Raw genomic sequence first — 24,823 nt, 5'->3', positions numbered from 1 at the left:
AAATGAATAAAACTAAAAGCATCATCCACCGGGTATCCCCTTTATTAACACTCTCTTTATATATCTACAACAGTTTATATATTGGCTTTTTCTTATATAATTTCAGTAAATGTACATACACTTTTAGCTAACTTTTAATAATCTGCCTTAAACGTTATGCAAGTGGGGAGTTGACGGCGTCAGCGACTGTATGTTTTTTGTTCCATTTATATAATAACACATAGTAATACTTTCGTATTTTATATTCTTATAATTACACGTAATTAAAAAATCACTTAACCTAATTAGTACAGAAAGCTACTAAAGACCTTAAGTAAGTAAAAAAACGGACGAATGAGACTGTTTTTTGCGTAAACTATCGCCGGTTAAAGGGCAAAACTAAAAAAAAAACTGTCATGACTAAGAAAGTTTTGCTCTCCTTTTGAAAAATTAGTAAATCCGGTGCTTGTTCTCGAAGCAAAACGCAACAAAAAATTGGAATGTAGTTGTTAGTTGATTTTTCAAGCAAATTAACCCCTTTTAGAGCGAGATTCGTTTTTGCACTTATAATTAATAAAAGAAAAACAAAGCACCTGTCCTTGTACTGATCTTTCTTAATAATTAACTTACATTGAAAGCGTTAAAAAGTCACTTTGAAAAACTTAAAATCTAGGAAAACCTTTAAATAGTTACAAAAGCTAGAAACGCAGATTTTTGCGGCGAAAGCTTTTAAAGCTAGCTGTGGTGGTTTTGTGGTTTATTTTAGTTCTGGACACACCTAAAGCAAACGAATATTTATGCAAAAATAGGGGGGACAAGACTGGTTAAAACTAACCTCAATTAAAAAAAAAAAACATCCAAACGATTTACTGCTGCTGGTGAGCAGCCTGCTGTTGGATTTCAATTTTTTCAACGGTCATATCCGGATTCATGGCAGTTGCTTCCTGAATTGCTTCCGCTAAGGCGCGGTCGTGGTCGATCGGATCACCATCCGACTGAATCGTGATCTTTTGCTCTACTCGAGTCTCCACGACTCCGTCCCGTTCAGTTTTGTACTGTGCGAGGAAATAATTAAAAAACTCAAACAAAATGGCTGAAATAAACTCTTACCGTGATCGTTTCGACTGTTCGAGTTTTCGAGCTGATCGTTTGAGTGCTGACAATTTCGCCCGTTTTCGTGTAACTACCGTCCTCGGAGGTGAGCTGAACCTTCCTGGCCTCGGTGGCCACGATTGGTACGCTGGTGGTCGAGGTACGGAACACTGCCGGATCACCGCTGTACATTACCGATTCGGTCTTCACAATTCCACCCGGTAAATCGTCCTGAGAAAGTTTTTGTTTTTATTGCTGTGCAGTAGTTAAGTGATGTAATTTCAATTAGCGTATCGAATACTACGTCCAAGGTCGGTCAGGTTGTTTAAATTGCTACTACAATCTTCTTAATAAACTAATCAAAATTTATGAAGAATACTCAGTTTGGCAACGCCGCCTATTAACCAGGTGTTTCAAATGGAATGACGTCACAATGAATTTTCCCATGTTAAGTGACTTGGATTTGACATTTCAACGCATGCCTCTCTAACACTAAATTCACAACATGCCTTGCGCAAACAAAAATCACGTGACATGCCCAACTAATTTACTCACCCAAGTTGGCCGTGATATATGAACTCGCTGTATTAATGGTTTATGCCACCGCCCTCTATACTAGAAAGCCTAAAATGTCACTTTTAATGGCGGCGTTAGCGGTTTTCGTTTTATACACAAACGTATGCAGATGCAGTAAAAAATATGTTTTTTTTGTTATTTTGTGTAGTTGATTGCAAGTTATGAGTGAAAAATCAACGAAAGGCTCATTCCTGTTCCAGATATGTATAGATAAAGCTTTTTTATATACAATCAAGTCCAGCCTAAACAAATTGGTTAGAACATTTGTCCTGGAAAGTACAACACACAGTAAACTAGTTTAAACACTGTTCAATGTAAGAAAATCTGTAAATCCTTGAAACTAGGTAAACAAAACTGGTAAATGGTTCTTATGTTATTACCAAGAACATTCATTCAAAATTATTTTTGTTGATCTCACATTGAAAGATGCTTTAAAATGTAACTCACATACCTGTGCATTTAACAAGCACCTAATAAGTTTACTGTACTAGAAAGCACTCGTACCTACCATTGAGTGCAGTGTTGAAGTAAAATCATCCCACTTCAAAGTATTCAACCACTGTTGAGTTAGATCCGGTTTTTTGTAAAGTAAAAAACTGACAAGGTTGGACTTTTTCCTGAATTGCTGTTACAATGTGGCTTGAAAAACGTATGAACGGCAGTAAACAAAAATAACTTACGCAAATAACCTCAAGTCTTGATTTTAAACCGTAAAAATTCATCTAATCCTCAAAAAATACACACAAACGCAAACTGTCACCACTATTTCCGCCATATTGGAATTTTTGACAAGCACCTTTTAGGCTTTCTAGTATAGTAGGCGGTGTTTATGCCCCCCCGACTGTGACGTTTTACATCTGACAACAGACAGTCGGGGAAAACCAGAATTATGTCAAGTCTACATGTGCAACATTTACGCAAACTTCAAGATTGTTTTGTGACCAATCAGCAGTTGCAAACACATGTGCACTTGTCATTAGAAAGTTATGAATTGACGTTTTCAGTAATACACGGAAACGTCAAACGACTGTGTGTGCGTACTCACCCGATAGAGGTCGCTACGATAGTAGGGATGATTGGGATCGTCCGGTGGATCGATTGGAGTGCCTGAATCACCTGAACTAGTCGAGCTAACGCTGTCTCGTCTGCCCAGCTATAAGCCATGCGAGTTAAGGTATGACGTAACACGATAATTTTGTTACACATTCAAAATGACCGTTGATTTGTATGAATTAGTAGTAAAACGTAAAAACAAACAAACAAAACGAAAACAAAATAATAATTAACCTGATCGCCTGCAACCACCGTACTGGTCGTTTTCACTTCCTGAGTGACGGTACGTTGTTCCTGTCGGGTGGCGCTGCTAGTCACAGAGTGCGCCACCGTCTTCTCCTCCATTTGTTGCGTTTTCGCGTTGGTGCCGAGGTCTTCGTGCGTTGTTGCCGTTCTGGTCGTGACAGCTCGCGCTGTCACGTACGGCGATTTGACATCGTCGGACGTTAAAGGCGTATCGGCCTGTACGCGGTCAGTAAAGGAACAAAAAAGGAAAAAAAAAACAAAACAAATTAAAATAAAATCCAAAAAAAAAATGGAAATATAAGGGTGTCTGCCTTTTAAACAAACATCCGTCACGTGATCATTTGATTGCAAACGGCAATGAAATCACGTGCATAAATTTCAAATATCTCTCGTATTGTATGACAGCTTTCAGCTGGTTTTGACAGATGCTTGACACACGAGCAAACCCCAAATTGACGTCAAATGTATTAAAATTATCTTCATCGAGTTATAGAGAACATTTTTAAATGCTGGTAAGAAAAAACAATTTAAACCTCCAGGAATTAATAGTTTGACAGTCGGTTATCAACTCAATCACTCCGTAAACTGTCAATGTCACCTCAAAACTGTCAAAATTAACTTCATTAAGCTATAAAATAAATGTTTTGTTGTTTTGAGTATTTAGTAATGTTGACAGAGTTTTGACACACAACTAAGTTTCAAATTGACAGTTTAACGTCAAGACTATCAAAATTATCTTCATGGAAGTATAAAATAGAATTTTCGCATCTAGTAGACACTTAAAATAACCTACAAAAAATTGCGCTTTATACCTCCATAAAGCCAATTTCGACAGCTGCTCGACACTAACTTTGACATTAGATTGTCGACTTGGGATTTGACGTAAAGTTAATGTCATCGAGCTATAAAATATATTATTTGTGTTTAGCGACACTTTCAGAAATATCCGGCAAAAATCGTGCTTTTTACCTCTCCACGAGACAGTTGACAGCTGTTTGACGCAAACCCCCAAATTGACGTCAAAAGAAGGTATGAAATGAATGTTTTTGTATTTAGTTATTTTTTTTAAAGAGAAGAGAAGAAAATCAGTTTATCTTCATTAACAGTTTAACGTCAAAACTGTCAAAATTAGCTTTCTGGAGGTATAAAAGGCATTTTTTGCTAATAAAGCATACATTAAAAGCAACAAATGGAAAATAGATGTTTTTCTTTAAGGAATTGCATTGTAAGTTGCGTTTACAGTTCCATGGAGCCAAATCTGACAGTTCTGACGTTAAGGAACACTTTCATACTTTTACTACGTCACGTGACAACTGTCACAACTGTCAAAACCCCGTCGCTAATAACCTGAAAATTAGAAATAGTTGCCAGTTTAAGGAATCACATTGAAAGTTGTTTCAAACCCCCATGAAGCTAAATTTGACAGTTAAGACGTTACGGAACACCTTTTTACTGTTACTGTGTCACGTGACAGCTGTCATAACTGTCAAAGCTCACTCACCAGTGACCTAAAAATGTAAAATGATAAATAGATGAATTCCTTTGAGGGATTGTGCTATAAGTTTTGTTTACAGCTCCATGAATCCAAATTTGACACTTCTGGCGTTAATTAATACTTAAATACTTTGCTTGCGTCACGTGACAGCTGTCATCACTGCCAAAACTCACTCACCAATGAACTGAAAGTGTAAAATGACCAATAGATGTGCTTCTTGGAAAAATAACCGGTACCACTATTTTGGATCATTTTGCGTCACATTTTTGACAGCTGCCAGGTGACATAAAACATCAAAGTGTCTGCTAATGTCACAACTAGTAAATTTAACTATACAAAACTACAAATACAACTTGCAATGCGAATTATCGGAGCAACACAGCTAACTGCTGCGTATTCCAGTTGTATATGTTAGTGCTGCATGAGTTTTGACAGTTAAGTGACGTAAGAAACATATCAAAGTGTCAGTTAGTTTCACAAATGTCAAATTTAGGGCTTTATTGTGGTGTAAATACAAGGGACAACTGTTTTGCTATTTGATAGTTTCAACTCGCTTCTGAATGAGTTTTAATAGTTAAGACAAGTGTCACCTGACTACAAGCCAAGCTGTGAAGTGTCACAACTGTCAAACTGGACGTTTTAAACTAGCGTTTAACGTCACAACTGTTAAATTTAATTTCACAGAGTTATAAAAAACAGTTGGGGGGGGTGATTTATAAAATAGGCGCGACTATTTGACATTTTACAGTTTCACGGTACTGATTAATACGTTTTGACAGCTGACAGGCCATTAAACGTCACAGCTAGGTCAGCTGGTTAAATGTATCGTTTTCCGTAAATAGACCATTTCGAGGTGACGTCACAAACGTCAAACGTAAGTCAGCCATATTGCCGGGGGGGCATACAGACCCACTAGTTAAATGTAAACAGACATTTTCGATTGAGTTCAGAAGATTGTAGAAAAATGCCGTCGTTTTGTTTAGTCGTGAGTTGTGGAAATAGAGCAGAAAGGGATAAAGTTCGATTTTTCAAGATTCCCAAAGCGTTGAAGAACCGGGAAGAACAACTAAACATCTTGTCAAAAGAACGTCGACTTAAATGGGTTGCTGCTTCAAAACGTGGGGATTTAAGTAAAACCTTCCTTAATAATGCACGAATTTGTGCAAATCACTGTTTCAGGTGTCTATTATTATTATTTGTCAGTAGTACAGCATTTAACGAAGTATGGTTAAATAAAATATTGTTTTAATTTTTGTGTATTTTGTCAGTTTAGCCAAACCAGCCAAATTGGAAGATAAGGACAATCCTGACTGGGTTCCTTCTGTAAATATGGGATATATATTATTACCAAAACCCAAAATGTACAAAGTGTATAGCGGCATGTTCAAGCAGTTAAGCGTTAAACAAAACGTCTCATAATAGTAAGTTTTTGTACAAAAGTTATAATTTATCTGTAATAAGACCTTTATATAGGAAGATGAGCATGAAGGTGAGAGATCACGTTAGCTATGAACATGGACAGGGAACCCACTGCAAATCCATCTGCAGAAGTATCTGTATCTTACTTGGAACAACTTCCACAAATTGAAGACAATAGCCAACTAAAAAGTGAACAAAATGCTCTGTATAAATTGTCTATCAGAAGATCTCAATTTTGCAAATCAAAAAATTATACATTGCAAGAAAAACTAAAATCGTCTGGCTTGTCAGAAGAGTCATTTAAAGATAATGATTCAAAAACATTATATTTTACAGGCTTTCCAAAAGCACAGATGATGTTTTTAGTTTTTAACAGTGTCTCTCCCTACATATCAGCTAAATGTACTCTGCTTCCTTTTAAACAGTTTATTAAACACCAGGAGATCACAAATAACAATGAAAATCAATACAGTTAAATTCAGTTGTCTGCCCCCCCGGCAATATGGCTGCCGTCGAAAGCCAGTGTTAAAACCAGGTGACTCAAAATGATCTATTCTTCGTGGAGGATACTTTTGGTAGGACAACATTAGGTTAGGTTAGGTTAGGTTATAACTACCATTTGTTTGTTTATTTTAATAGTTTTTTTTTTGCAGTTTTTTTGATCAGAAATTAGGTTTTACGTGTAATTTAAGTGAAACCTTCATTGTCAAAACTGTCTTCCTGTGCAGTAGTTGATTTTATTTTAGTTGCGCTATAATAACAGATTGTCCTACGTAAACATCAACTTTTCTTAAAATAGGTTAGGTTAGGTTAGGTTATAACTACCATTTGTTTGTTTATTTTAATAGTTTTTTTTTTGCAGTTTTTTTGATCAGAAATTAGGTTTTACGTGTAATTTAAGTGAAACCTTCATTGTCAAAACTGTCTTCCTGTGCAGTAGTTGATTTTATTTTAGTTGCGCTATAATAACAGATTGTCCTACGTAAACATCAACTTTTCTTAAAATAGGTTAGGTTAGGTTAGGTTATAACTACCATTTGTTTGTTTATTTTAATAGTTTTTTTTTGCAGTTTTTTTGATCAGAAATTAGGTTTTACGTGTAATTTAAGCGAAACCTTCATTGTCAAAACCATCTTTCTGTGCAGTAGTTGATTTTTTTTAGTTGCGTTATAATAACAGATTGTCCTACGTAAACATCAACTTTTCTTAAAATAGGTTAGGTTATAACTACCATTTGTTTATTTTAATAGTTTTTTTTTGCAGTTTTTTTGATCAGAAATTAGGTTTTACGTGTAATTTAAGCGAAACCTTCATTGTCAAAACCATCTTTCTGTGCAGTAGTTGATTTTTTTTAGTTGCGTTATAATAACAGATTGTCCTACGTAAACATCAACTTTTCTTAAAATAGGTTAGGTTAGATTATAACTACCATTTGTTTGTTTATTTTAATAGTTTTTTTTTTGCTCAAAAATTAGGTTTTACGTGTAATTTAAGTGAAACCTTCATTGTCAAAAGTGTCTTTCTGTGCAGTTGATTTTTTTTAGTTGCGCCATAATAACAGATTGTCCTACGTAAACATCAACTTTCTTAAAGTAGCCTAACCTAACTAGTGCAGCAACTTGTATACGAAAAACGGCAAACACCCTCTCAACCCGATTACAAGTCTTATACACTTTAGTAAACCCAAAAACAACTACAACAACTGAACCAACCAAACTAAACAACCAAACAAGACCGCGATCAACGAGGCGCTAAAGAACTGCAATAAAAAATTTACTAAAATGTATAAAACTCTCAATAGGGGACACTAAAAGCGACTCGGCTTACCTTGTTCACTTGCGTGGACACTTTAATCTCCCCCGTACGACCGTCAGAGACTCGTTCCTCAATGTTCTGCGTTACCCCGTCCTTGTCCTTGGTGATGATCTGTTTCGTGGTGGTTTTCACTATCACCGGAGTGGTTTGCGTTACTTTGGGCGCTACTTGTTCGGTGGCGAATTCGTTCAAATCGTCATCGCTCGATTCTTCTCCCTCTTTCAAATAAGTTTTGACGCGCACTTTGGAGTCTTTCAAGTCGGTAAAGTGGCTGGGATCGATTTGGGCGTAGTTTAGTATCAGTTCACCGGTGACTGGGTCGCGACGCGCTGTCTTCGGGTCTATATCGCCAGTTTGTGGGTCAATGTGACCCCATTCAGTGTGAATTTTCCCGGTTACAGGGTCGATTTCACCTGACAAGGTTAACACTTGGGTTATTTTAGTGTTGGCACTTTTAACTAAAGGATCGTTAGCGTCCACTCTGACTACCTTACCAGTTTTCGGATCCACCATGCTGTAGATGTATACAGTTTGTGTGGTTACGTTCACTATTCTGCCAGTTTTTTCGTCGAATTGACAATCTTTTGGATCGATTTCTTTCACTTTGCCTTGAGGATCGTTCTGGGTGATTAGGTAGATGCGGACTATTATCATTTTTCCGGTTTTAGGGTCGATTTTGCCGTATTTGGTGTAGATTTGTCCGGAGGCTGGGTCAATTTCTGATGCTGTGTATAACGGTGCTCCGGTTTCATCAACTTGACTGGTTCTAGTGAAAATTTGACTGGTCTGAGGGTCAACTTTAGCGGTATTCTGATCCACTTTGGATAATCTCTGGATTGTTCCGGTTTTAGGGTCAATATAACCGTAAACTGCTGTTACGTAACCTGTAGTAGCGTCCACGTTACCAGTGGTGTAAACATCTTCCTTGCTAACTGGGTCGTTGTAGTCGAAGACCCATATTTGATTTGATTTAGTGTCGATCCTTACGGATTTAGGGTCTCTCTTGACAATTTCCCCTTTTTCGTTCACTTTAGGGTCGGTAATTAAAATTCCCACCAATCTACCGTAATTAGGATCCACTTTTCCAGTTTTAGGGTTGGTTAAACCACCCTTGAAGAGGATTTGTCCTGTAGTGGGATCGACCACCCCTTGTCGGATTTCGTGCTTGCCACTTTTAGGATCAATGTGAGTTAGGGTGGCTTTGACAGGGTCAATTTGACCGTACTTGGTGTCGATACGGTTGGTCGTAGGGTTGTACAGACCGTTGGACACTTCCGCGGTAACATTTTTCGAGTCTATTAGGTTCTTCTTAGGGTCCACTTTACCGCTGAAAGTGAACACTTCCACTTCAGGGTCGACTTCCTGTCCAAACTTGATTACCTGCACTAACTCTGGGTTGACGGTGTCTGTTTTAGGGTCTTTAACCCCCGTTGATATAATAACATTCCCTTCAGCGTCCACTTGTAGTGGTCTGGTGGTTGTGGCGCCAGTTTTAGGGTCCTTGGTGGTGATTCTCAGCAGTTTCAAGTTGATAACCCCATATTTAGTTTCAATTTCTCCTGTGGCAGAGTTTTTCTTTGCTTTCGAGTGTTCCATTTGGCCGTTGTTCAGATCCACAGCACCACTTTTAGGGTCAACCTTGCTGGTTATGGTGGTGATTTCAATAACTGGGTCATTCTGACCGGCTATACTAATCACTTGTCCTAAACTGGGATCGACTTTACCAGTTTTAGGGTCTACGACCCCTGTAACTAGAATAATTTGTCCGTTAGCATCGTTGATTTGTGCTGTCCTAGCATCGACTTTACCAGTTTTCTGATCGTTAACAATCACTTTACCGTTTTTCGGATCAATTAAACCGTATTTCGACTCTATTAAACCAGTTTCTGGGTTGAGTAAAGCTGTAGACTGTTCCACTTGACCTTTTTCCAAATCGGTTTTTCCGGTTTTCGGGTCAATTCGTGCGGTTATCACCGTGATTTTAATCATGCGTTTTTTAGGTGTTGGAGCTGCGTGTGGGTCTTGAGCTTGTTTAAGTCCAACCACCGAGAATACTTGTCCTAAATCGGGGTCGAGTTTACCAGTTTTCGGGTCAGCAACTGGACCTCCGTTGATGATAATATGTCCGGTGGACTGATCAATTTTCCCGGGTACTATACCGCGCTGATCGTTACAAATCAAAGAGCCGGTAGTGGGATCAATTTGACCGAACTTGGTTTCGATGAAACCGGTAGCGGGATCCAGAATTCCAGTGGTGTGCTCCACTTCCCCGTTTTCTATATCCACGTTGCCAGTTTTAGGGTCTTTTCTCGCTGTTATTACCATGATTTTCACGATTCGGTGCTTGGCTATTGGGTGTAACACCCCGGTGACCACCTCTTTAATTGGGGTTTGTGGGGCTGGTTTGGGTAGTGAAGTTTCTTTCTCGGAAGGTTGCTGTGCTGCCACTGGATCCACTAGAGGCTCGGTAATGTGTACTGAAATCGCTCTGCCTAGATCTTTATCCAGTTTTCCGGTTTTAGGATTGACAAATCCACCTTTGAACACCAATTCTCCAGTGTTGGGTTCGATTTGTCCTTGTCTAACTTCGGACTTGCCAGTTTTAGGGTCAATTACTGTTAGGGTTTCATTGACCGGGTCCAAGTGACCGTATTTGGTGTAAATCTTGTTGCGGTCAGGGTCGTACAATCCTGGTGAGGACTCTGGGGTTGCATTCTTAGACTCTATTGTGTTTTTCTTTGGATCCACTTTACCTAAGAAAGTTCGGATTTCAATTTCCGGGTCTACTTCCGGTCCTACTTGTATTAGTTGCACCATGTTAGGGTCTGCTTTGTTGGTTTTGGGGTCTACGACCCCTGAGGATACTATGATGTTGTCCTCTTTGTCTACTGTAATAGGTCTTTCTTGGACTATATTGGTTTTTGGGTCCCTAGTGAAAATTCTCATGAGTTTCAGGTTGACTGTCCCGTTTTTAGTGACAATTTCCCCAGTTTCCGGGATGATTTTCCCATTAGTTACCTCGGTACGGCCTTTGTTCAAGTCAACCTGACCTTGTGGGTCCTTTTTCGCTGTTACGGTGGTGATAACCACTGCAGGATGTTGCGGGTCTACTATGTTAACAATTTGGGATAAATTTGGGTCTGTCCTGCCTGTTTTAGGGTCAACCACGTTGTCGTTTATGAATATTTGGCCAGTGGCTTCGTCAATGTTAATTGGAGTTACTGTAGCCTTGCCGGATTTGTCTTTCTGCATTGCCTTGCGGTTTTGCGGGTCAATTTTACCGTACTTCGATTCGATAATGCCGCTAACAGGATCTACGGTTGCGGTTAGTTTTTCCACGGTGCCTTTTTCCGGGTCAATTTTGCCAGTTTTGGGGTCTTTCTTGCTGGTGATTACCAGGATTTTTATGACGCGTTTCTTGGGAATTGGATGGCTGGGTAAAGCGTATTTAACCCTGTCTGTTGGGGCTTCGCCCGTTCCTACTATGGTGATCAATTGGCCTTGGTTAGGATCCTTTTGGCCTGTTCTAGGATCGATAACTCCACTCGGTAGAAGGATTTGTCCGGACTGAGGGTCTACGTTTCCTTGCAAAGTTTCTTGTTTACCTGTACTAGGGTCTAGAATCATTACTGTGCCTTTGGTGGGATCGATTAGACCGTATTTTGAGTCGATTTCCCCTGTGGGGTGTCTGATACCTGCTGACTGGTCCACGTGACCGTTTTCCAGGTCTAGTAAGCCGGTTTTAGGGTCTCGTTTCGCTGTCACTACCAACAATTTGATCACTCTGTTACGGTCTTTGACAGGTACGGTAGGAGGTTTGACTGGTTGGGGTTTCTGTACCGGAGTGGACAGAATGGGATCTGCCTGAGGGTTTTTCAAGGTAAGTTTAATGGTGCGTCCGTACGAGTTGTCTAGTTTATTAGTTTTGGGGTTTAACAACCCCCGGAAAAGCACATCTTCGGTTATAGGCTCGAGTTGGCCTTGCTTCAGTTCAGTTTTGCCAGACTTTGGGTCTGTAACGCTTAAAGTCTCGTGCACAGGATCAAACACCCCGTATTTAGTGTAAATTTTGTTGGTGGCAGGGTCGTACAGACCCGGACTTCGCTCTGGTGGTGTTAAAGTTCTAGGGTCAAACCCTTTCTTGTCCGCTTTCCCCGCTACGGAAGTCACCTCAATTTCCGGTTCCAACTCGCTGCTCACTTGCAAAAGTTCACTGAAACTCGGGTCTCTAATTCCGGTTCGTGGGTCTACGACCCCTGACAAGACTATAACGTTGTCGTTTGCGTCTAATTGAACCGGATGGACTTCCACTTTGCCGGTTTTCGGTTCCGTAATGCTGATGTTCTTTTTGGTGGGGTCGACGTTGCCGTATTTAGTTTCTAAAATGTTTTGTTTAGCGTTTATACGTCCGTTGGTCTGTTCTTTGTAGGCTTGAGTGGGGTCCAATTGTCCAGTTTTAAAGTCGCGTTTAGCAATGACTGCGGTAATTGGGACGACAAAGTCTCCAGGGTCTGTGATTTTAAACAGTTGACCTAAGGTTGGGTCCGGTTTGCCGGTTTTAGGGTCGTTGACTGCTTCTTCGAGAATAAATTCTTCTTCAAGTGTAGGTTTGAGTGGGTAGTAGCTGGTTTTATCACTTTTGGGGTCTTTATGCCGCAATTTGTTGTTGACTGCGTCTATAGTGCCGTATTTGGAGTCGATTTCTCCGGTTGCAGGGTCTAAGACTGCGTCTACTATTTCCAAGTGTATCGCCTTGTTAGGATCAATTTTACCGGTTTTAGGGTCTTTTTTCAAGGTTGTGACTTGTAGTTTCACCGGTCGTTTTTTAGGGATGGTTTTTAGAGGGTTTCTGGGTTTGGGGTCAGTGCCACAAATGCTGATAATCTGGCTTAGGTTGGAGGCTTTCCGGTCAGTTAAGGGGTGAATCACCGAGCCGGATGTGATGACAATTTGCTTAGTTATTGGGTCAATATGGCCTTGCACCACTTCTTTTTGGCCTTGAACCGGATCTGTGATGATTACAGTGCCGTTAGACGGGTCAATCAGTCCGTATTTGCAGTCAATTAGGCCGGTGTCCACGTTCTGTTGTCCTGGGGTTATTTCGGAGGTAGCCTGTTCCAAGTCCAACCTTCCGGTTTTAGGGTCTCTAGGTCCAGTTGTGACAAACAGTTTCAGAGGGCGCTTCTTGCTCTCGCCACCCAGCACTACTGCTCCCACTGGTTTAGGTTCTTTCTCGTACTGTTCTCCAGCCAAAAAGGCTGCCGTATCCGTTTTGGGGTCTTTTCTTTTCAGTTTTTCTACTTCACCAGGGGCGTAGTTGAACGCAGTGGCGGTGACTCGTTTCGTTGACGGCGATTGTTGACTTTCCGGTTCACTTTGCGCACTCGGTGATCGCTGGTTTTCGTAGCTAAAACCTTGCGGAGTGTATTTGGGTTTGCGGAGTTGATCTTCCGGCGCCTCGTAGTCGTACTCCTTGGTGTAGCCCGGTAACTGAGGAGATTCGGCTCCGGCCAGAGCTTCATTTTGTTTCTTGTCTTTTTTCCCGAAAGGACTCTAAATGGAGGCAAAAAGGTCATGCTTCAAGATCATGCAACTACAGTGGGCCTCGTAAACTTACACTAAACTATAACAATATGTACAAAAACACGCACATAACCAAGAAACCCTATTTTAGCCTAGACTAACCTTGGAACGCGACTTCTCCTTAGGGGTCAAAGCGTCCACGTCGCCGCCATTTTGTAAATTATTATTCTCCTTGTTGTCCTCCTTCTTTTTGCCAAACAGTCCACCGGCTGGCAAAACGGCCACACCTCCGACAGGTTTCTAAACAGACAAACAACTTGAATTTTGCACTTTAAATGAGTCACAAACTAGTGTCAAGCATGTACTACTACAATCACACATCAAAGTAAGAGAAAATTGTGCAAAACTGTTGTTCGAGACGCTACAACACTGCAAGTTAGAACAATACAAGCACAAAATACTGGGTGTCCCATGATAAACTGTGCAGTAGATTGGAGAAAGTTGTGGCAACAAACAATTATGTGGCTGACGACACAAAAGTGATTAGACTGTAACAAACTGGTACAAAAAGCAAAAAGTTTCAAGCACGTTCTAAACGACAAATATGACTAGGTGATTTGAAAACTCTTTCCCAGTTGTTGTTTGCCTAGATGCCAAAAAGTAATTCTGAACATTTTCGGTTTCTTGCAAAAATCTCCAAGACAACCCGGTTTCAGAGATATTTGACTTTTTCCTTAAATTGCATAACAATTTTGAAAATTTCGTAATATTTTTTAGGTTTCATCGACTTTCAAAAGTTCAAAATGTTTGTCTCAAACTGCTTATTCACCAAAAAACAGTTAAATTTAAAACTAAGGCTCTGCCAGTTGTGACCGCGTTTACCCGGTTCTAAGTGGGTGTAAACCTAGTCTACTGGGTGCAGAAAGTTATTATGAACATTTTTGGTTTCTTGCAACATTTTCGTAACTCTAACCGTTTCTGAGATATTCCACTTTTTTTGGAAGTAGCATCAATATTTTTAAAATTCCATATCTCCGCCATTTTTGGGGTTTCAGCGAACTGTAAACAGCTCAAAATCAATGGAATTTTACTGCCTTAAAATCAGTGACACTTAAAATGTTTTATCCCTAACCTAACCTGACTTGTCAGCGGTTCTCAAATTTTAGAATTTTACTGGGTTTAAATCAGTGACACTTAAAATGTTTTATGCGTAACCTAACCTAACCTGTCAGCGGTTCTCAAATTTTAGAATTTTACTGGGTTTAAATCAGTGACACTTAAATTGTTTTCTGCTTCACGTAACCTAGCCTGTCAGTGATTCCAAAAATGTGTAAACAACACTGATTTGAAACAAAACAAAATTAAACTTATTTGCACTGCCAGTGGTTCCCAAAATATCGTATTAATCCTGACTAGATCCAAACATAAAATTAAGATTTTTTTGCTGCCTGCGGTTCTTAAAATGTTACGTTAATTTTACTGTTTTTAAATCAGCGACACCCAAACTGTTTTACGACGCCTAACCTAATCTGTCAGCGGTCCTCAAATTTTGGAATTTTACTGGATTTAAATCAGCGACACCCAAACTGTTTTACGACGCCTAACCTAACCTGTCAGCGGTCCTCAAATTTTGGAATTTTACTGGATTTAAATCAGTGACACTTAAATTGTTTTCTGCCTCACGTAACCTAGCCTGTCAGTGATTCCAAAAATGTCTAAACAACACTGATTTGAGACAAACAAAATTAAACTTATTTGCACTGCCAGTGGTTCCCAAAATATCATAATAATCCTGACTTGAGCCAAACACAAAATTAAGATACATTTTGCAGCCTGCGGTTCTTAAAATGTTACGTAAATTTTGAAATTTTACTGTTTTTAAATCAGCGACACCCAAACTGTTTTACGACGCCTAACCTGTCAGCAGTTCAGTCTAATTAATTTTTTTCACAGAAAAATAGACTTTTATCGTCTCTTCAATTGTTTCAAACTTTCTACATTCAATCACGTGTCTCTAAACTACCTCTCAACACAATTAGTCACCGGACATGTTAATACAACATGGCAAACTGACAGAAAGTAGAAAAGCGCCCTCTGGCGGTCGTTATTAAAATTTATAAAGCGAGTACAGTCTACTGAGTTTGTTGACGCTTCCTTTAACTGTCACTTGAAAGCAATTAGTTTTAGGGTACATTTTGGGTTTCCAAGTCAATTTTCACTGGTCAAACGTTGAAAATAGTCTGATAAAGATGAAAACAGTCCACAAACACAAATTTCAGTCCTAAGTTAATTTTGCATGATTTCAGAATTTTTATTGGTTTCCAAGTCAAATTTTCAACTTTTACGTGTTGAAAGTTAAGTAAAAACATCTGAAAATTCACAACTGTAATTCAATCAAGTCAATTATCAAAGATTTGGAGTTAAAATCCGGTTTGAAAATCATGAACACTTACTTTAAACACAATTTGTGCATAAAAATTAATTATCAAGTCATTTTTCATACTTTCAAAGCTGTGAAACTTGTAAATTGATGGTTTTCAAGTTGTAATTAGTACGAATTTCAGATACCACATAATAAAGTAAAAATAGACTTTTCAAACTTCAATCACCACGTGTCTCCAAGCTACTCACGCAGTTAGTCATGGGACATGTTAATACAACATAGCAAACTGACAGAAAGTAAGTCGGAAAGCGCCCTCTAACGGTTGTTTTAACAATTTACAAAGCGAGTACAGTCTACTAGAGTTTGTTGACGTTTCCTTCAACTGTCACTTGAAAGCAATTAGAGAGAGAGAGAGAGGGAGACCTTTTGACTTTTGTCGGCGTCGTACTCTCCCTCGACGGAGCTCGCGGTGCTGCCGGACCGCACCGATCCAGAACTGAGCTTTCTGCCATGCTGATGATCGTGACACATACACAAACGGATGAGATTAGGTGGGTGAACGTGGTGACAAAAAAATGTTCGGGTTGTGACCAATAGTGCGCGCAAAATGGTCACGTGTTAGTCCGGGACGTAACGAAAAGCATCGCACGCGCACAATCGGTTAGCACGTGTGAAGTAGTGATGGGCGATGTATTTACTAACTTTGTAGGGAGTAGAACAATTCACCCATCACTACTTTGAAGCTTGAGAGAGTGATACAAAATGACTCACCTTTTCCTTCTTGTCTTTAGGTGACTTAACTTTGGCCGGCGTTTGGTTGTCCACGTCCGGAATTCTTTCAGGCGGATGAGACATTGTGTGCCGTTTGTTCGCCTCGTTGTACTCTTCCTCGGGATGCACCCCACTCAAAGCTGCAACGAAAAGTGACAGTTTACCACACGAGTTACCAGTGCTAGAGAAAACAACACTCACGATCCATACTTCTAGAAGTTAACCGTTTTCCAGTCAACGATCTTTCAAATTGAGGTGCAGGCCGGTCGATCGGTGTTTTCCTCGTTTCGTAATGCGTACGGCCCGAGTACCGGAACTTGGACCCCAACCTGGGGAACAGCGTGTTCCTCTGGTTGACCTCGGGCGACATCAGTCTGAAGAAGGTGTGATGCTCCACGCATGTTTTCCACAATTTTTTGGCCGCCCGGTGATTGGCCAGCTTGAAACCAATCGTGGACTCGAACTGTTCGAACTCGCCCGGTCGAATTTTGATGTAGAAATTGTGACGTTTGTAGCTAATTTTCAAAATTTTCGGCCAGGCAAAACGGTTGATGCGCAACCGATCTCTGTAGACCAACAAACCGGACGCGCACACCCCCAACATTATGTCCACTCCTTCGGAATCTTTAGCCGGGTGTAAATCCACTCCGTACATTGCTAGTTTCTTGGCGTTTTCTAGATAGTGAAGCTCAGCTTCGGCAGGGGATTGTCCCCTAAAATATATATCCAATTAAACCCACTCAATTAACTGAAAAGTAGTAGTCCATATGCACGCAGTGGAGTAGTGAGTGTAAGTGAAAGCAAAACTCAGAGTCGATCTCCACAAATATATATTAATAAAATAAATAGAGGCTTAACTAGATCACTAGCCTGCTGGCTGTCATTCTACAAGGGGGGACAGCTGAACCCAGATGTACTAAGGTGGTTTTTTAATTCTACACGGGTGAAAAAAAACTTTGATCAAAAAACCCAGATCTGGTACTGAGGTGACAGGTTGCTTGGTTTTTTATTCTTGAAGGGGGAAAAAAAACTTAATCAAAACCCAAGGAAGTTGAATGATGTAAAAGCTGCATGTTTATCTGAAGGAGACCAAATAGACACGAAAGGGAACAAACACCCGAAACATGTTAGGCAGATAACAACTTATTATTAATCTATATTTGTGGAGATCGACTCTGAGTTTTGCTTTCACTTCCACTCAATTAAGTTAGCAAAAAAACAAACCTGTGAGTTTTATGCAATTCGCACACTTTATCCTCCAGGTCCTGGTTTTGATTGGGGGCGATTTTGAAGTCTTTCAAATATCCTCTGGTCATCGTGTCCGGATCGTAGTCGCCCAGCTCCGACTGCGCCAAGTACGACCCCAACAAAGCGTGAGTGACAAACGAACATGGTAAACGCCCACTTAAAATGTCGTTACGGATCTGCAAGCAGAGCTGGTACCGCGTGATGTCCTCTTGGAGTTGGGCGGGGTCCGGAGGGTAAAATTTCACCTCAAAACTAAACTTCCAAGGCTCATCTGAAACGTCAACCTCAAAACTTTCATTTACACCAAGAAAATTCATTTACTTTTCATGGTTTTCGCTATTCTCTTGTCCAGTTCCAGCCAGTTACGGGGGTCATACCGATCGGCGTAAACCAGCCCGAAGTAATCTTTTTCAATCAGGTTGATGGACTCGCATACTTTGTCCAGAAGGTCTCTGCCTTTTGCTTTGCGCTAAATTATGAAAAATACAAGTGAAATCAGTAAACAAAGCGAGGAAATAAATGTGAAAGCATCTTAAACATTGATTTATATTGTGGCTGTATAATTGATAGACAACCACACTTACACCAACAAGAAAAACGTGTTGCCTACCCTACATGATCATTCAAAGCCTGCTTGGCTAAAAAATGACGTCACACCTTATCCAGCCAAACTGACATTTCGCGCCATCTTTGTCAAGTACATTTTAGGTTATACTGTTTCTCTCTCTTGTTCTCCATTAAATTTGCATGGGTAATAAAATAAATCAAAGAGGCTTTGTTTTTCTTGTTAAGTTTAACAAATTGAGTCACGTGACAAGGTTCTAATAAAAAACGAAGCAAACACGTGACACCCACACGCTGTCCCAGCAAAAATGGCAGTGACGACATTAACTGTGACGTCACAATAAAATTCACTTATGTCTTAGATTAGTTGTCAAGATTTTGAGTCCTCTGGTTGGATTAAGCCAACTTTAGAACCCTAAATATCTCACAAAACTGTAACAATTCTGTATCGACAATATTGGGTCACCGTGTAGCTCTGAATGTGCGCAGTCCAACGATACTAAAATATACAGGGTGTCCCATTTGAAATTTTTGACTTTTACCCTTTGGAACGCAACCCTGTCACTTTCGAATCAGTCGGTATGTTTAGTGCAACTGAGTGCTTGTAACGACACTTGACAAAACGTCACTTGTCAAAAATTAAATGACCGTTGAGGTATAAAACATGTCACTTACGTCAATGTTCAAAGTCAAAACGGATCCATCGAGCAAAGTCACTTCGGTCCATTCGAATAAGCCGTTTTTGCCGCCTTTGACGTCTTTCGCTGTTGCCAATTTTTTGGCGGGTGACGCCTCGCTGTCAGTCACTTTCTCTTCAGGCATTGTTGCCTAGTCGTTTCTGCAACAAAAACACCGTAAGCGGTCTGAAGGTCGGTTAAAGGTGGAACCAATAAATCCACACTGGCACAAATGTATCACTAAAATCACGTTTAAACGACTGTAAACACTCAATAAATGAGATTAATAGTTTCTTGACTAGTACACTAGTTGCGCCCTCTATTTCACACGTAACTAAGCTACAAAGCGAGTATTCTCTTTTAAATTGGCCACAATTATGTCAGAATTGATGCGTCTAATTAACAAGGTTTGTACGGGACGTGCCCACTTCACATTGCTGAAATAACGCTAATTGAATAGTTTTTTTTTTAGGGCCAAACCCGCCCCCAAGGGTCATACAGACCTGGTTTAATTAATCATTGTGACAAAGAGGGCGTTGCTGAGCGTAATTACACTGTTAATGACATTCTGGTAAATGGAATCAGCGAAGCACAAAGTCAAATCAATTGTGTAGTTTTTTTGCCAGTAACAATAGCAGCAAGTGCATTATATCAATTCACACAGTTTTTTTCCTGTTATCTGCTGGTTTTATCAGAGATTAGTACTATTGCGTTTAATTTATTAAAGTCAGGTTAATTTGATGATTAAAATTTTGCAGTCAAGGCTGACTGAATTATTGGCAACACTGCATATTATTATGCCGTTAAACAGTTGTCGATTAACTGACTTGAGGTTGCCAATCTGGCAGTTTACCAAATGCTACAATAAACAAGAGAGATTGTAGAGTGACGGCAACATCGCCTAAACAACATCCAAACTCCGGTTTTTATTAATAATGCAGCTTGTTAGCAACTGAACGATCGAAAACTGTGTTTACTACTGGAATTTCGGGTCTATTTTTATATGACTGTAAAAACCGGAAATTGGTTTGTTGTAAACCTATAAAAGTCCGCGGAAGACCACTCTTCTGTTGGAGAAATGCTACTTTTTATGGGCAAAGTTATAAATTATCCTTTACATGGCGGCCATATTAAATTTCTTCCAAAGGTGATGTAAGTGGCACGGCCATAAACGGACAAGTTTGTATATTTCCTTCTAGATAAATTACTAGGCTTAATATGGTGACTAGGTGTGGCAAAAAGTCTATATAGTACCATCAATATAATTTTCACTAAAATAAAAAATATCAAAAAAACACGTTGGCTTTGCCGCTTAGAGCACCCTCCGTGACGTCACGGAGGGTGCTCTAAACGGCAGCGCCTTATTTAATTAACATTGAAATGGTTGATTATAATAATTATTCTTGAAAACATGATTCGAGCAGAATTGTTGGTTATGTCACCGGTATAAAAATAAAGCTTAGCTCCTGCAATGAATGATAAAACGAGTACAAGATAAAACTGAATGTTGAATAAACTGAGAAAAAAACAAACTAATTGCTGTTAAACTGATAAGTTTTAATCATGCTAGGCAACCAGAGAATTCTTCTCTGATGAGTCACGACACGGTAGAAACTGTGTCAAGAGATGGGAGTTTTTCGACGTTGACGAGGTCGTGTGGCTATTCCAATGTTTAAAACACTTTTAGTTTCATAGATCCCACGTTGACCTGCTTGTAAAATGGAAAAAAAAAACAGGGAATTAGGGCGTGATCATTACACTTTGCGGTGTCATCGATAATGTCACGCCAAGCGTGAAACCAGGTCGTTTGGACGGTAATTTACGTAAAAATACACTGAACAAGGCGAGCTTTAACCACTCCCGTTACTGACACGGGAAAAACATGAATGACAGTTATCACGTGAACCAATCACAGCAATCTGTTTGTAGTTTGTGACCAATCCACTGTCTAGATATTTACACAAATGCTGCACTTGGTTGAGGTTAATTTAGAAAATATTTTCTGAAAAAAATCAGAAGAATCATCACCCTTGAAAATTCTTGACAATTCTAGTTTTTAATTTTTCAAGGTCAAACCGTGCATGGTACCAAAAAAGTGTAAAGAAAGTAAAAGTTGCATCCCATCGAGGTGCATTTGAGGTAATAATTTCAGACCTCTAACCTGAAACGTTTTTGAGATATTGAGCAAAAACTGCAAAAAACGAGAGTCAACTTTGACGCCCTCTAGCGACTAAACAGGACAACTTAGCAGTGCCCGCTCAACGTCACGTGTTAGCCCCGTTCATCAGCTTTCTTTTGTTATACGATGGTTTTATACAGGGTGTTTCAAATAAGTGAGTTACGGACGATTTTCTGGAAAAAGTGCACAAAAATTTAATCTAAATTAGGGATTTTTTGGGCCTACTATACCAACGACGACCATTTTGCATTTTCTTCAATCAAAGTGATTTTTTAACTAACTTGAACCTGGGGAACGCAAATTTGACGTCCATTTTGCTCTAACTGGCATCGTTTCGGAGATGACCTTGAAATTATGACAATTTTGACACTTTAGGGCGTGGCACTCTTGCAAAATGACATTTTGACAAATCACACTTTAAGTCATTTTTGTACTATTAACCTGAAAGTATTTAAGCAGTTGAGGTTAATTTTGAAAATAAAAAATTTTCTGAAAAAAAACAGAAAAATCATCACCCTTGAAAATTCTTGTTTTTAATTTTTCAAGGTCAAACGGTGCATGATACCAAAAAAGTGTATAGAAAGTAAAAGTTGCATCCCATCGAGGTGCATTTGTGGTAATAATTTCAAACCTCTAACCTGAAACGTTTTTAAGATATTGAGCAAAAACTGCAAAAAAAACGAGAGTCATCTTTGACGCCCTCTAGCGGGTAAACCGGACAACTTAGCAGTGCCCGCTGAACGTCACGTGTTAGCCCCGTTTATGAGCTTTCTTTTGTTATACGGTGGTTTCATACAGGGTGTTTCAAATAAACGAGTTATAGACAATTTTCTGGAAAAGTGCACCAAAATTTGGCTCAAATTGGGAATTTCTGCTTTCGAGGAGGATGGTCAAAGTAAGGATGCTAGAGCAAAACCAATTGAATATCGATAGGAACATTTTACATCAAGTAGGCCTAGAATTTGACGTAGATTCCAAAAATCGAATAAAAAATTATAAGTTTGATTTGTTGCTCAAATTTGGGACACCCTGTATACTAATGAATTATCTAGGAATAAAGTATAATGCAAATATCTGCAAGATTCATATTTGGTATTTTTTTATAAAATAAAAATTAAAACAAGTAACAAGAATGTTACAAATTCATTGAATCACCCTGTAAACTACTTCATTGTATTGACAATAACTCGGTTATTTTGACAAATTCTCTTTTGACAACACTGTATACTGTTTTTACCGAAAACGTCAAATAACTGAGTTATTTACTGTTTTAACTGAGTTGTTTGTTGTAAAGTGTGATTTTGACAGTTTTTACTGTGACAGCCCGTAACTTTGTTATTTTGACAGTTACAGGGTGGTTCAATATACCAATTTGTAGCCCTTGAAATTGTCTTTTGATCACCCTGTATACCATATATAGTAGAAATGCCACGCTACCGAACGAGTGAAGCTTTTGTACCAGAAATGTGTTGTCCAGAATTTTTCGGAAAAAATTGGTAAATCTGAAAATTCAAAAATGACAAGTTGGACAGTTATCCTAGTAGCTCGAAAGTTACCGCTTTTACATCTCTGGCATGTGGACAATACCAAACTTGTCACAACTGTCAAAATTTCTAAAAACAACGTGGGTGGCTACCGTACCGTCTTCGAGGTGTTAGGGCACCGTCTTACAACCACGCTAAAGTGACTCATCAAATCGGTTCAAAGAACTGTCCAACCGTAAATTGCACAAACCAGAAAATTCCTTGGAATTGAACCTGAAGCGTGTGCAATGTTTATTTTTAGGAAAAACTGCAACAGCCACACTATTTCGGGACGTTAGGCTAGCCCGAAAAAAAAAACAACCGTACAGGGAAAAGGCTTTCCCTACTGTAAAACAGTGATTTTAGGTTGGATCTGTTAGACCAAGCGTTTTCCTACAATATCGACTTTCCACCTGTTGTTTGTGTCTTGTAAGACGCTCCAATGGGTTTTTAGTAGGTGCGGACAAAGGTCACCGACCTTGTCTGGGGGTCGGGCGTTTGCCCCCCACTTTTACCTGAAAAGCTCGCTTTTTTTAAGTAAATATTTTGATTTCAGGCCATTTAATCCAAACAGAAGCACCACGCCTACTTCAACTGTCATTCAAAATAAAATGACAGTGACAGATTGTTTGGGGGCTTAACAAATGCATCAAACTCTCTAACTGTCAACATAAAAGTCAGTGCCGTTCATGGACATTTTAATGTTTTTGCCAAACCATCTACGTCCGCCATTGGCTTAAATTAATTCGCCTGTGCTGAAAGCATAATCAGCGGAAATACCAAACAAAAGGAAATGCTAGGCTGAACAAAAATAAACTAGTTTTTCCGCTATTTTTCCTGCTGCTGGCCAATGATCTGCTATTACTAACAAAAGCGATTATTTCAAGTATCACATCATTGCCAATCTGAAGTAAACCAAACCTTCTACAAGTATTTGCCATTAAGGTTATTCATAATATTAATCACTCTGGTCTGAATGAAATCATGAGCAATTTGTGAAAATGAGTAGTCATTACAATATTTACTAAGAACTGGTTCTAGGGTCATTTGATGGTTATTATATGATTCCCCCACTATATTCTGATTGAAGTCAATTTAGGTGTGCTATTTTTAGCTTGTTGTATAATCACAATTCCAGTTACATTAGATAAGTGCCAGAAATGGATTAAGTCACTCTTATGGTCACTTTTAGAGGTTTCGTTAATCTGGAGTTGCAGGGTTGACTGTTAGTTGGACAGTTGTTACATCTACAGGACTTGTAGTCAAACTTTTTAAACCCATAACCTCCAAGATGACATTTACAGAACCAGTTGTACAGTTCGAAGGCTGGTTCAGTTAAACTTTGGCATATAAAATGACGTTTCTGACTTGAACCAGTTGAACACACTGCTGTACAATGTGACCTAAATATGTCAGCGAAAAAACTTAGTACAGGAAGTAATAGTGCTACAACATCTAGCTCGCCCAAGTCATTACAAATGAACAGACAGATCAAAATTGCAGGATTTTAAGCACTCTTTTATACCTCTATAAATTTGCAAGCAATGTAAATACCTTTAAAGTTAATTGGGTCAGCCCTCTGGTATTTAGAATGTTTACCAAGTCAAGACTCTTTTCTTATCCTAAAACACTTGCAAACATGACCATACCCAATAAACCAGTAATTAACACATTTTTCACTAAATTAAGGTAATTTAACAAAACATACAACAAAAATCAATAAACAGTGGAACCTGTTCAGCTGACACAAAACCCATCCAAATAACTAGGTCAGTAAAATCAACTGGAAACTGTTTTGTGCCTTTGAGTGCTTGTTTAAAAGGGTGGGGGGGGGTTTGGCTTGACCAAACCCCCCTAAGGGGTTGCACTGGCAATATTATACCATGAACTAATAACCCGGTTTGAATCAAAGCCAGCGTTTAATAGACGACTTAGTGCAAAAACCCAAAAATAGCCCCCAAAGGAATTTTTGCCACAGCCGCTGTGTGTTACTAATGTAGGACAGAGATTTTTGGGGGGGTTATATTATTGTTATTACAAAAGCTTACCTTATCAGCAGAATCGGTAATCCATGTAACAAATCTAGACGAGGAGTTTATTTAAATGGACACGGCACACACAATTCACAGACGATGCTGGGAAGGGCCAGGTTCACCACATAAACAATACTCGCCAGCAACTGTTGTACAACTGACAGCCGCGGCCGCGGAGAGCATCGCCGGAATTGACATTTCACCGTTAACCTCACTTTGTTGTTTTCCGCCCGTTTTTTCCCACCCC

General features: G+C 39.3%; 1 protein-coding gene and 1 long non-coding RNA gene across 4 annotated transcripts; one reads left to right on the top strand and one right to left on the bottom strand.

Moving 5' to 3' along the window:
* Positions 1-19: 19 nt before the first annotated feature.
* cora (erythrocyte membrane protein band 4.1 like coracle) lies at positions 20-24,812 on the bottom strand. 3 transcript variants are annotated; one of them, XM_081979793.1, is made up of 14 exons: positions 24,592-24,811; positions 18,840-19,002; positions 17,922-18,069; positions 17,577-17,871; positions 16,554-17,065; positions 16,353-16,492; positions 16,005-16,094; positions 13,361-13,498; positions 7,688-13,228; positions 2,935-3,162; positions 2,693-2,800; positions 1,090-1,302; positions 815-1,034; positions 20-757 (listed from the first exon to the last, which is right to left on the bottom strand). In XM_081979793.1, exons 2-13 carry the CDS (start codon positions 18,984-18,986, stop codon positions 846-848), a joined length of 7,749 nt encoding a protein of 2,582 aa, XP_081835919.1. In that variant the 5' UTR covers positions 18,987-19,002; positions 24,592-24,811; the 3' UTR covers positions 20-757; positions 815-845. The 3 variants fall into 3 exon arrangements, with proteins under 3 accessions (XP_081835919.1, XP_081835921.1, XP_081835920.1); XM_081979795.1 differs by lacking the exon at positions 2,693-2,800 and having other exon boundaries at positions 24,592-24,812; XM_081979794.1 differs by lacking the exon at positions 16,005-16,094.
* Positions 5,492-6,016, top strand: LOC145729166 (uncharacterized). Its single transcript, XR_014178289.1, has 3 exons — positions 5,492-5,620; positions 5,715-5,862; positions 5,915-6,016. It is a non-coding gene; the product is annotated as an uncharacterized LOC145729166 (long non-coding RNA).
* Positions 24,813-24,823: the final 11 nt, after the last annotated feature.

The sequence above is a fragment of the Ips typographus genome, linkage group LG5 (assembly GCF_016097725.1).
Source record: "Ips typographus isolate SLU linkage group LG5, UJ_Ityp_2.0, whole genome shotgun sequence".
Taxonomy (NCBI): Eukaryota; Metazoa; Arthropoda; class Insecta; order Coleoptera; family Curculionidae; genus Ips; species Ips typographus.
The sequence above is the reverse complement of the archived record's forward strand: the minus strand, read 5'-3'. Positions and strand labels throughout refer to the sequence as shown.